The sequence below is a fragment of the Manis pentadactyla genome, chromosome 13 (genome assembly GCF_030020395.1).
Source record: "Manis pentadactyla isolate mManPen7 chromosome 13, mManPen7.hap1, whole genome shotgun sequence".
Lineage (NCBI taxonomy): Eukaryota > Metazoa > Chordata > Mammalia > Pholidota > Manidae > Manis > Manis pentadactyla.
The window spans coordinates 69,389,077-69,402,794 of NC_080031.1; the positions used below are offsets into that span (position 1 = coordinate 69,389,077).

Below are 13,718 nucleotides of genomic sequence, written 5' to 3' on the forward strand. Positions count from 1 at the left end.
AATACCTGTACTATATAAACCAAACTGAAATCACCATCAAATAACCCTTCTTTCTTATATTGGTAATGCACGACATTCTTCATGTACTTATCAGATATATAGAAAGAGCATAATTTCTTAAATGACTATAAACGTGGTCAGGGAAACTGGCAACTTGGTAAATAAAAGGAATTTCAGATATTACTGAATGTGTACCATGTTTACCTCACAACCTGCCTGAAAAGTTAATAGTATGATAAAATTTCCATACACTATGGAATCACCAACACTCATTCAGCTAGCAGAGAGACCCAGGCAGTCGTGAAAAATAACATGACTATAGAGGCATCTATAAACGAGGGCAAAAACAGAGAGAGACCACATAAATCCTGACTTTTTAACAAGGCACAAACTATGAAGACAGAGGGTCAGTATAAAGAAGGAAAGAAGCTCTTTTAACAGCTCTTAGAAGGCAATACTATGACAAGGTATAACTTTAGAAACAGCCACTGCTGCTACTACCAAATCATTTCTTAGAACCACATAGTTCAGGGAACATCAGAAAGTCAAGCCCTCACTTGAGAAATCGTAATTTAACATACTCATGGTCTCAAATAGTATATTTAATATCGTTTCTATAGTTAAAGAGATATGCCAAGAACAGTAACTTATGACAGAAAAAAAATGATTTTATTTCCTTTGTTAAGTAATAATTTATAACTAAAAAAACATTATTTTACCTTCTGTGATAAAGATATCAGCTGATAAAGAAATTCCAAGAAAAATAATTGCAAAGTTTCCCCCGATACAGCCTATTTAAATCACCTGATACTAAGGAAATAATTTAACATAAAGAAACATTACTCAAAATCACAGATCTTAAAAGAAAATTTGGCCATAAATTCAAAATATGTTCCATGTATTTTCATAAAGTATCAACAATTCAACTAAACATTTTTTCCAGTAAATAAAAAAACTGAATTCTAATAACTAAAGAATCTGCTTCTCTGGTGATTATTATTAGATGACTGAACTGTATAGTTCAGTTAATTAAATAACCATCTGTCTGTCTCCTTGATTTATCATTTCCATCACTGATTTTTTTCTTTATATTTCTAAATCTCTAAAATGAGGAATTAAATTTACCTAACCATAGGATAATACAAATGAAATTAATTAAAATAAATAAAATTTTTGGAAATTGTTGGCTATGTTTCTTTGTCAGAAAGAGAATAAATTCAAATTTTAATAATATAACAATTGTGTATAATATTTAAATATCAAACTTAAAGCATACAACCACATAAGTTAACAGGCAATAGGAATTTTGGAGATTATGTATTGCAACTTCACATCTAATGAAAAAAAATATTCTTATTATTCTCATTTAAGAATTTATAGTTTCAACCAAGGACCTACAATTGTCAATTATTCTGCTCAATTTCAAGAATAAAAAGATGAATGTATAATTTCACTAACATCAGAGTTCAAATTTTAGCCAACGAGATAGACATAAGCAAACAATAATATAATGTGATGAAAGAAAAATACAGATACATTCAAAATAATTTCAGGTCAAAGAAACTTTTTTGGAGAGAAATACTGATGTCGGGAAATGCACTGCAAAAGAGGTGACATTAAGCTGGGGCCTGAAGAAAGAAGGAATTCACTGAGAAAGACATTCCAGAAAGAAGAATATGGATACCTAAAAGCACTAAGACCTTTTCTGTAGTAAGTTTAGTGCAACTAAAAGGTGAGTCAGTAGAAAGGGAAAGGAATCTGGACCCCAGGCTAAATGATGAGCCCCGTGAGGAGTGGAAAGAGGCGAGGAGGCACAGCGCACAAGGGGGCCCGAGTCAGAGAATTGACTGCAGAGCGAGGAGGTGTGGCGCACGAGGGGGCCCAGGTCAGAGAGGTGACCACGGACACTGGGGGAAGAGAATGAAGTCAAGAGATACAGAGAGAGAGTGACAGAACTTTTTCATTGCCCAAAAGGCCAAAATCAAAGGTCACTAACCTTTTTAGCTTGAATGGGGGTGCCACTAATTGAACAAGATAATCCAAAAGAGCAAACAGGTCTTGTGGAAGGGAGAAAAGTCATTGGAAAAATAAGGGAAAGAAGATGAGAAAAATTCTACGTATACAGAATTTCTGATTCCACTGGCACAAACATGTATCATTAGATTTTAAGAATGGAAATAGGAGATAGAAAGAATTGGAAGTCATCCTTGTATAGATAGTTATTTCATCCTTTCTTCCCTCCCTCTTGTGACAAAAAACTATGGGATCATAAAGATGAAGCAAAATGAGGAGCAGGAAGCTAGAGAGAACCTGCTTCCTTACCTTTGAGTAGCTATATCAACCCTGTAATCACTCACTTGGAACTCCTTGTTCATTTTTCCTCACATCACTCCCCTTTACTTGTTTGAACTAGGGCTCTGGTGATTTTCATTACTGTCAGCCAAATTCATTCCACCCCAATGCAGTGAGTGGTCGGCACAGTTCCCCTAGGAGATCACATCCATTCCCTTAGCTTTACAAGTCACCTCCATGCCAATGACTCCCAAATCCTAGATCTTCATTTTACTCAGTAAATGCTGAGTGGATGTAACAAACAAGGCTATTCAATATATAACTTTTTGCTATCACACAAAGTGATAACAGAATAAAACAATACTCTAATCCTATGGAAAGCTAACTCAGCCTCCCTCATATGCACACTGTAGTAAAGATGTAGAATCCTACTGTCTGTATAAAACTGATTTAGTGAACAAATTAGAGAGAAAAGAGGGATCTTGTCACACAAATTAGATCAAGAGAGACACATATCGACTTACATAAGGATCAAAACCCAAACAGGTAGAACTAGATAAATTTTATATTTTTTCAGAGATATCCTCACTAAATAATTCTAAATAAGTCTATTTTTTAATTTGTGCTTTTATTGTGGTTAAATATACATAATACAAAATTTATCATTTTTATCGTTTTTAACTGTATAATTCAGTGGCAATAGTTACATTCACATTGTGGTGAAACCATTACTACCACCCATCTCCAGAACTTTTTCATCATCCCGTACTGAAACTCTGTGTGCATTAAATAATACTGTCCCACTCCCCAGTCCCTGGCAACCACCACCTTGCCCTCTGTCTCTATGAATCTGACTAGGTACCTTAAATAAGTAGGATTACATGGTATTTGTCCTTTTGTGACAAGCTTATTTTATTTAGCACAACATCCTCAAGGTTCACCTGTATCATAGTGTATGTCTACAGGTGAGTAATGTTCCACTGTGTGGACAGAGGACATTTTGCTTATCCATCAGTCTGTCAATGGACACTGGGTTGTTTCCACCTTTTGACTATTGCAAATACTGCTGCTATAAGCATGGGTATACAAATAACCGTTTTCAGTATATGGTTTAAGTTCTTTTTTGTCTATAACCAGAGGTGGAGTTGCTGGTCAAATGGGAATTCTATGTTTAATTTTTTTAAGGAACAGTCACACTGCTTTCATGTCAGCTATACCATTCTACATTCCCACCAGCAGTGCACAAAGAACCCAAAGTTCTCTTATTCACATGAACACACTTGTTTACTGTTGCAGGGGTTGGTTTTGCTTTGTTTGGTTGGTAACAGCCACTCAAATGGGTGTGAAGTGGTATGACAATGAGTCAGAAGGAGAATCATCTGCTTCAGGACCACAGATGACCACAGATAACTGAAAACCATGGATAAGTAGGGGACTCTTATAATGTCAAAAAGGCTAAGAGAGTGGAAGATAAATGCATCTTATATTGTCAAATTAAAATTTTCACAATGGTCTCTACTCATTAGCATCATCACAAAAAGCTCCAAATATTTTTAGATAGTGGGGGCAATGTTAAGACAAGGTCTAGTAAGCACAGCCTTAAGAAGTGATTCATTTTAACCAAATTTAAAATGCTACTCTTTGAAACCAAAGAGTTACTAACATGATAACCCATTTTATTATAAATTTAAAAATGAATGTAAGCCTTTACCTCCAGATCCCAACTGCTTGTAGAATCTGTATTCCAAATGTAGCTGTGGTGCTCTGGATTTCATGGGCTCCTAATTAGAAAACAAACATCAAAAAATATTTAAGTTATTAAAGACTCACTAGGCCTCAATTCCAAATGTTATAAATATGACTCTTCTACAATGTCCATATTGTATTAGGCATCTTTGTCTCTCTAAGGTTGGATTCATATAAAAATCAACTTTGTTTGATTAAAGAGGATTAAAGATGGCAGCATGAGAGGTGAGCCAGAGGCTTCCTCCTAAAACTGCATATAATACGAAAATATAATTAATACGACTAATCCTGAAAGAGCAACAGGAAAGAAGGCTAGGCCAAACTGCATGCACCTGGAGAAAAGACTAAACCTCACAGAACAGGGTAATATACCAAAGCCATGGTCCAGCGGAACCCAAACGCTTCCGCCACCCCAGCTCACCAGTGGGAGGAACAGAAACAGAGCTGGGAGGGAGTGGAAGGCCTGGGACTGCTGAATACCTAACTCCAGAGATCTGTTCTGGGAGCACAAACCTACATTTCATGGTGCTTTCATGGTACTCTCGTGATTAGGGGGCTGGAAAGCTAAGACAGGCAGAATACCTAGAGAGACTGAGATTCCAGCCACTTGTAGAAAGCAGGGATCCATATCCAGCTGCTCTGGGACAAAAGAAAGGCAGGCAGTCTGACAGACTTCCTAATAACAAGAAGGCTGCTAAAGGGGAAAGGACTGCACAGAGCTTACTGCTCAGGAGAAAGGACAGGCACACAAAATTGTCTGGGTACACTCTGCCCAGCACGTTGGAAACTTTCTCAATCTTCAGGCGCTGCAGCTCCCTGGCTGGCGGCTACATAGTTCAAAGGACCCCCTCCTTCGAGCCTACTGTGCCTTTCTCCCAGCCAGCCCCACCTGGCTCACAAACCAGCAAACCCTCCCCTGGCGTTAGGCCAGCCAGAGGGAAGCCCCATCTACAGCAACTACAAACGCAAAGCATAGAGGCTTATACCTGTGTGCTCAGGCCACTGGTTTTGGCAGTGGAGGCAGGCATAGCAGCCAGGAAGCAGGAAACAGCTCTTTCCTCCCCCCAGGCACCAATACCACTCCCCTGTGACCCCTGACATAGCTTCAGGGGCTGAGCAGCTCCAGAGAGCAGAGCTTCTGGACACTAAAAGGCACCATATACAAACATGAAACGCTAAAGAAACCTGGTTCAAAGTAAAATTATGAATACGACACCTGAGAAAGATTCAAATGAAATCAACCTCATGAATCTTCCTGAAATGGATTTCAAAATAAAAATAATTAACATGCTCATGAAGGTACAGAAAAATATTCAAGAACTCAGGAATGAATTCCACTCGGAGATCCAATCATTGAAGAACACAATGGACAGTATTAAATGCAGACTAGATACAGTGGAGGAGATGATAAATGAAACAGAAATTAGAAAGAAGGAATACAAAGAAGCTGAGGCACAGAGAGAAAAAAGGATCTCTAAGAATGAAAGAATATTGAGAGAACTGTATGACCAACCAAAATGCAACAATATTCGCATTATAGGGGTACCAGAAGGAGGAGAGGGAAAAAGGGATAGAAAGTGTCTTTGAGGAGGTAATTGCTGAAAACTTCCCGAATCTGGGGAAGGAGATAGTCTCTCAGGCCATGGAGGTGCACAGATCTTTCAACACAAGGGACCCAAGGAAGACAACACCAAGACATATAGTAATTAAAATGGCAAAGATCAAGAATAAGGATAGACTATTAAAAGCCGCCAGAGACAGAAATAAGATAACATACAAAGGAAAGCCCATCAGGCTATCATCAGACTTCTCAGCAGAAACCTTATAGGCCAGAAGGGAGTGGCATGACGTTTTTAACGCAATGAAGCAGAAGGGTCTCGAAACAAGAATACTTTATCCAACAAGATTATCATTTAAATTTGAAGGAGGGATTAAACAATTTCCAGATAAGCAAAAGCTGAGAGAATTTAACTCCCACAAACGGTCTCTACAGTGTATTTTGGAGGGACTGCTATAGATGGAAGTGTTCCTAAGGTTTAATAGCTGTCACCAGAGGTAATAAAACCACAGTAAAGAAAGTAGGACAGTTAATTACTAAACAAATGCAACATTAAATCAACTATCCCCAAAGTCAGTCAAGGGATAGACAAAGAGCACAGAATATGATACCTAATATATAAAGAATAGAGGAGGAAGAAAAAGGAAGAGGAAAAAAAAAGAACCTTTAGATTGTGTTTGTAATAGCATATTAAGTGAGTTAAGTTAGACTCTTAGATAGTAAGGAAGTTAACCTTGAACCTTTGGTAACCACAAATCTAAAGCCTGCAATGGTGATAAGTACATATCACCCTAAATGTCAATGGACTGAATGCACCAATAAAAAGACACTGAGTCACTGAATGGATAAAAAAACAAGACCCATCTATATGCTGCCTACAAGAGATTCACTTTAAACCCAAAGACATAAACAGAGTAAAAGTGAAGGGACGGAAAAAGATATTTCATGCAACGAATAGGGAGAAAAATGCAGGAGTTGCAGTATTTTTATCAGACAAAATAGACTTCAAAACAAAGAAAGTCACAAGAGACAAAGAAGGACATTACATAATGATTAAGGGTTCAATCCAACAAGAAGATATAACCATTATAAGTATCTATGTGCCCAACACGGGAGCACCTACATATGTGAAACAAATACTAATAAAATTAAAAGGGGAAATAGACTGCAAGGCATTCATTCTAGGAGACTTCAACACTCCACTCACTAGGAAGGACAGATCAACCAGACAGAAAATAAGTAAGGACACAGAGGCACTGAACAACACCTTAGAACAGTTGGACCTAACAGACATCTACAAAACTCTACACCCAAAAGCAGCAGAATAGACATTCTTCTCAAGTGCACATGGAACATTTTCAAGAACAGATAATATACTAGGCCATAAAAAGAGCCTTGGTAAATTCAAAAAGATTGAAATTGTTCCAACCAGTTTCTCAGACCACAAAGGTATGAAACTAGAAATAAAGTACAGAAAGAAAATGAAAAATCCCACAAACACATGGAGACTTCACAACATGCTCCTAAATAGCCAATGGATCAATGACCAAATAAAAATAGAGATCAAGCAATATATGGAGACAAATGACAACAATAATTCAATGCCACAAAATCTGTGGGACGCAGCAAAGGCTGTGCTAAGAGGAAAGTATACTGCAATACAGGCCTACCTGAGGAAAGAACAATCCCATATGAACAGTCTAAACTCACTATTAACGAAACGAGAAAAAGAAGAAGATATGAGGCCCAAAGTCAGTAGAAGGAGGGACATCATGAAGATGAGAGCAGAAATAAATAAAATAGAGAAGAATAAAACAATAGAAAGAATCAATGAAAGCAACAGCTGGTTCTTCAATAAAATAAACAAAACAGATAAACTCCTAGCCAGACTTATCAAGAAAAAAAGAGTCTACACACATAAACAGAATCAGAAATGAGAAAGGAAAAAATCACTAAAGACACCACAAAAATACAAAGAATTATTAGAGAATACTATGAAAAATTATATGGAAAACTTTCTAGAAAAACACAACGTTCCAAGGCTGACCCAGAAAGAAACAGAAAATCTAAACAGACCAATTACCAGCAACAAATTGAATTGGTAATCAAAACACTACCTAAGAACAAAACTCCTGAACCAGATGGCTTCAATGCTGAATTTTATCAAACATTTATTGAAGACCTAATACCCATCCTTCTTAAAGTTTTCCAAAGAGTAGAAGAAGAGGGAATACTTCCAAACTCATTCTTTCAGGCCAGCATCACTCTAATACCCAAACCAGGCAAAGACACCACAAAAAAAGAAAATTACAGACCAATATCCCTGATGAATATAGATGCAAAAATACTCAACAAAATATTAGCAAACCAAATTCAAAAACACATCAAAAAAATCATTCATCCTGATCAAGTAGGATTTACTCCAGGGAAGCAAGGATGGTAAAACATTCGAAAATCCATCAACATCATCCACCACATCAAAAAAAAGAAGGAAAAAAATCACATGATCATCTCCATAGATGCTGAAAAAGCATTTGACAAAATTCAACATCCATTCATGTTAAAAACTCTCAACAAAATGGGTACAGAGGGCAAGTACCTCACATAATAAATGCCATATATGACAAACCCACAGCCAACAGATATATTCTTTCTATACTTAACAGAAAGAAGTTGAAAGCTTTTCCTTTAAGATCGGGAACAAGACAAGGATGTCCACTCTCCCCACTTCTTTTCAACATAGTACTGGAGGTCCTAGCCATGGCAATTAGACAACACAAAGAAATAAAAAGCATCCAGACTGACAAGGAAGAAGTTAAACTTTCCCTGTCTGGAGATGACATGATATTGTACATAAAAAGCCCTAAAGAATCCACTCCAAAACAACTAGATCTTATATCTGAATTCAGCAAAGTTGTGGGATACAAAATTAATACACAGAAATCTGTTGCATTCCTATACACAACGATGAACTAGCAGAAAGAGAAATCAGGAAAACAATTCCATTCACAGTTGCATCGAAAAGAATAAAATACCTAGGAATAAACCTAATGAAGGAAGTGAAAGACCTATACTCTGAAAACTACAAGACACTCATGAGAGAAATTAAAGAAGATACCAAAAAATGGAAACACATCCCATGCTCGTGGATAGGAAGAATTAATATTGTCAAAATGGCCATCCTACCTAAAGCAATCTACAGATTTGATGCAATTCCTATCAAAATACCAACAGCATTCTTCAACAAACTAGGGAAAATCATTCTAAAAATCATATGGAACCACAAAAGACCCTGAATAGCCAAAGCAATCCTGAGAAGGAAGAGTAAAGCTTGGGGGATTATGCTCCCCAACTTCAAGTTCTACTACAAAGCCACAGTAATCAAGACAATTTGGTACTGGCACAAGAACAGAACCATAGACCAATGGAACAGACTAGAGAGCCCCGATATAAGCCCAACCATATATGGTCAATTAATACAGGATAAAGGAGCCATGGACATACAATGGGGAAATGACAGCCTCTTCAACAACTGCTGTTGGCAAAACTGGACAGCTACATGCAAGAGAATGAAACTGGATTATTGTTTAACCCCATACACAAAAGTAAACTCAAAATGGATCAAAGACCTGAATGTAAATCATGAAGCCATAAAACTCTTAGAGGACAACATAGGCAAAAATCTCCTGAACATAAGTATGAGCAACTTCTTCCTGAATGCATCTCCTCGAGCAAGGGAAACAAAAGCAAAAATGAACACATGGGACCACATCAAACTAAAAAGTTTCTGTACAGCAAAGGACACGATCAACAGAACAAAAAAGCATCCTACAGTATGGGAGAATATATTTGTAAATGACATATCCAACAAGGGGTTAACATCCAAAATATATAAAGAACTCACATGCCTCAACACCCAAAAAGCAAATAACCCGAATAAAAAATGGGCAGAGGATATGAAGAGACAATTCTCCAAAGAAGAAATTCAGATGGTCAACAGACACATGAAAAGATGCTCCACATCACTAATCATCAGGGAAATGCAAATTAAAACCACAATGAGATATCACCTCACACCAGTAAGGATGGCCAGCATCGAAAAGACTAAGAACAACAAATGCTGGTGCAGATGCGGAGAAAGGGGAACCCTCCTACACTCCCGGTGGGAATGTAAGCTAGTTCAACCATTGTGGAAAGCAATATGGAGGTTCCTCAAAAACTAAACAAAGAAATACCATTTGACCTGGGAATTCCACTCCTAGGAATTTACCCAAAGAAAACAATTTATCAGATTCAAAAAGACATATGCACCCCTATGTTCATTGCAGCACTATTTACAATAGCCAAGATATGGAAGCAACTTAAGTGTCCATCAGTAGATGAATGGATAAAGATGTGGTACATATACACAATGGAATACTATTCAGCCATAAGAAAGAAACAAATCCTACCATTTGCAACAACACGGATGGAGCTGGAGGATATTATGCTCAGTGAAATAAGCCAGGCAGAGAAAGACAAGTGGCAAATGATTTCCCTCATTTGTGGAGTATAACAACTGAGCAAAACTGAAGGAACAAAATAGCAGACTCAGAGACTCCAAGAAGGGACTAGTGGTTACCAAAGGGGAGGGGTGTGGGAGGGTGGATCGGGAGGGAGGGTGATGGGGAGTGAGGGGTATTATGTTTAGTACACATGTTATGGGGGGTCACAGGGAAAACACGGTAGCACAGAGAAGGCAAACAGTGAATCTGTGGCATCTTACTACACTGATGGACAGTGACTGCATTGGCGTATGGGTGGGGACTTGATAATATGGGTAAATGTAGTAACTACATTGCTTTTTCATGTGAAACCTTCATAAGAGTATATATCAATAATACCTTAATAAAAAAAATTTTTTTAATCAACTTTACATTCAATGTAAAATAAATTGATGCCATAAATGTACATACAATGTTAACTGACCATTAGATTAAGCATTGGGGAAATCTATGTCTGACTCTCTGACCCTGAAGAAAAATATAGTCCAAATGAACTGTTCGTGAAGTAGGGTAATGATGGCTCTTACTCTTTTTCTCTGGAAATTCACCTCTACCCTATACATTGCTGATGTAAAGGTTCTAGGTTAAAGTGAAGTCATAGAAAAGTAAGAAAGAACAAAGATGGAGATGTGAAATTTTGACAGTAGAAACAATACATTTTTAAAAACTTTTTAGTTAGGGTACAGCTTACAAAAAAAACCACACAGTTCATAAGCATCAGGTCCATGAACTTTGGTAACTATCTATACTCCTGCAACCACCACCTCAACCAACGTTTAGAACATTTTCATTATCCTTCCCTCAGAGGCAATCACTTTGGCTATTGCCTTTGGATGAGTTTTGTCTGTTGCTGGATTTCATATACATGACATTATACAGTACATGTTCTATATGGATGTATCTGACTTTTTTCATTCAACAAAATCCTTTTTTGAGATTTACACACACACATAGACACAGCATAAATGGAAGATACACAGATTTTAGATACAATAAATAATAGCAAATGAGTGAAAATATCTGCAGGAAAACAGGAAACTATAATAGGGTAACACAGGAAATTTTAACAAGATCCAACGTGAAGGTATAACAAGGTAATAAAAATTACACAAAACAAACAGTACTTCAAGACCTAAGAAAACACTACAGTAACCAAAATTTAAAACTCAGTTTTGTGAGCAAATTAACCTAACATTAAAGAGAACTTGAAAACTGGAAGATAGATATAAAAATGTCTATAGAACTGGAAAATTACATAGAAAGAATCTATATAAATTATACAAAATACACTGTGAGGGAAGAAAAACGGAACATACAGAAAAAAATGATTAGCAATCTGGACAATACAATGAGAAGGCCAAAATGCATTTGACAAGCATCTCAGGAGGAGCAAGAGAGAAAAGTAAGGAACTAGTAAAATCCCAGCAGAACAATTATAATCACAATTATTAGAAGAGAAAACAATCAGCTTAGTTCTTGAGAGGCAGGACAACAGAGTCGTTAAAAGCAGACACTGAAACTAAATTGTACTAAGTATGTATCTCAAATTCATGACTTACTAGCTGTGTGAATTTGGCAAGTTACTTAACCATCCTATACTTTTCAATTCCCTCATCTAGAAGGATGAAACTTTATCTTTCTCATATACATATATATATATATATATATATATATATATATATATATATATGGGGAGTGCTGTATTACCTAAAATTTCTTCAATTACATGAGTACAAAACCGTAAGATGCAAAAAAAATATGCCCACTATGCAATAAGTGAAATTAAAGATAAAACTTAATCAGTCACTAAAGTTCCCTAGGTGAAAACAGAAACCCAAATCTAACTTGGTTGAGGCAGTTCAACTTGACGTCAGTACTTTACTAGCAGTAAAATTTTATTATACCACCATATAACAAAAGTTACCTCACCACACAGGATGACATTTTCATTATTCATGAACTATGGTATGAGGGTGGTGGCTGAGGTCAAATTAAAAAGTTATCCTGAAACAAACTATCAGTTGGAACTAGGGTAACATCAAATAAACATAAAAACATTTGTAAGAGATAAGAGAGCTTGAAAACAGTCACTGAGATCTGCTCTCTGACCACCACTGTTATCAAATACTGCCCTTACTTGTACCCAAGCACAAAAATCAGATGGCACTCAAGGTATATAGATACAACATTTCAAATCATTACTTTCAAATAGGTTCTAAACAAAATTGTTATCTGCTATAAGAAGACAGAACAGATACAAAAATATATAAGGACATTTAATATTTTCTACACATATATATGTATTTATATTTAGTAAACTAAGCATGAAACTATGGTTCAATAGTTTGTGAAAATTTTTCTATCTTGCTCATGTATTTTTTGCTTGAATTTGAGGGACACATGACTCTACACCATACTTCAATGTCAAAATACTAGACATCGATCCAAAAATACTCCCAGTTATCCCGAAGAACACCAAATAACCACAATTATTACACAGAATGTTGATCATTGTGCATTAAAAAGGGACAAATTAGAGCAGAGGAAGAATGTCTAAAAGGAAAAATAATAAAGGAGATAGTGATCTGGCATGAAAATAAACTAAAAAGACTGATAAATGTGTGTACACATAAGAAGGCTGAAAGATGACATAATAAACGTTTACTTAGGCATCAATTGTGCCAACAGGAAAAACAAGTTCTAAGTCTGAAAAATAAAAGGACCTAGGGTCACCACGAAATCGCTGAAACAGATAAGGAAAGGTCAGCCTAGAGCAGTGGCTCCTGTTTTGACACAATGGTTTATTTGCCTTAACGTATCAGTTAAATATCATGTACATGCTCCTGTGAGTGGAGCTGCTCAACTACAGGCTGTTGCACCAAAAACACAGAATATGGGTGTGGGGCCGTGCTTCTATCGTCCATTCCCAAAACACCATACAGTGTCTAGATCCTAGACCCCTGGCCTAAAACACAGGAAAAGGAAGAATTCCAGAGAAATTAAAGTTAGCAGTGCCCAAACAATGTACAGTCCCTGCATCCTGGGCCTCCCTATTGTGATTCATACAAATCAACTCCCTTGTCCTGATTTCACACCCATAAGGGAAGCCTGTAATTTTAACTGGACTTTCTGTGTAAATCCGTCTATAGAAAGACAACATACTTATACTGCTTTGAGCATTCTGGACCTGTAATAGTAAAATACCTCATTATAAATTAGAAATTAACTCTTCCTAAATATTTACATCTCTGGGAACTACATGGACTGTGCAAGCTGAGTACTGTGAGTCCAGCCCTGATTAGCAGTGACAATCTTAATAAGAGGACCTTACCAGATTTTCTGTCATAGATCCAAGGGCCTGACCCCAAACCAACATGGATTCATCCCACATGTCAGCCAGCCTTTCCTGGCGGCACCACAGCCCTACTGTGCATCTTTATTCCCCAGTGAAAATAAACAGCATTTGTTGCAGTGAAACTTGGTCTACATTCACAAAATACTTAAAATCAAGTACTACAGTCTTCTATCCAAAAAGTTTTTCCACTTCTCCCACTTGCCTCTTCCTCTAATGGTGTCCC

The 13,718-nt window shown here is 36.9% G+C and overlaps 1 protein-coding gene across 11 annotated transcripts in view; it reads right to left on the reverse strand.

Annotated features, from left to right (window-relative positions):
- Positions 1 to 13,718, reverse strand: part of CSNK1G3 (casein kinase 1 gamma 3) — a 127,971-nt gene that overhangs the window by 58,611 nt on the left and 55,642 nt on the right. For all 11 annotated transcript variants that reach the window (XM_036903181.2, XM_036903178.2, XM_036903179.2 and 8 more), the window contains exon 4: positions 4,004 to 4,073. In XM_036903181.2, coding sequence (XP_036759076.1) covers positions 4,004 to 4,073 — 70 coding nt within the window. The remainder of the gene's footprint in view (positions 1 to 4,003; positions 4,074 to 13,718) is intronic.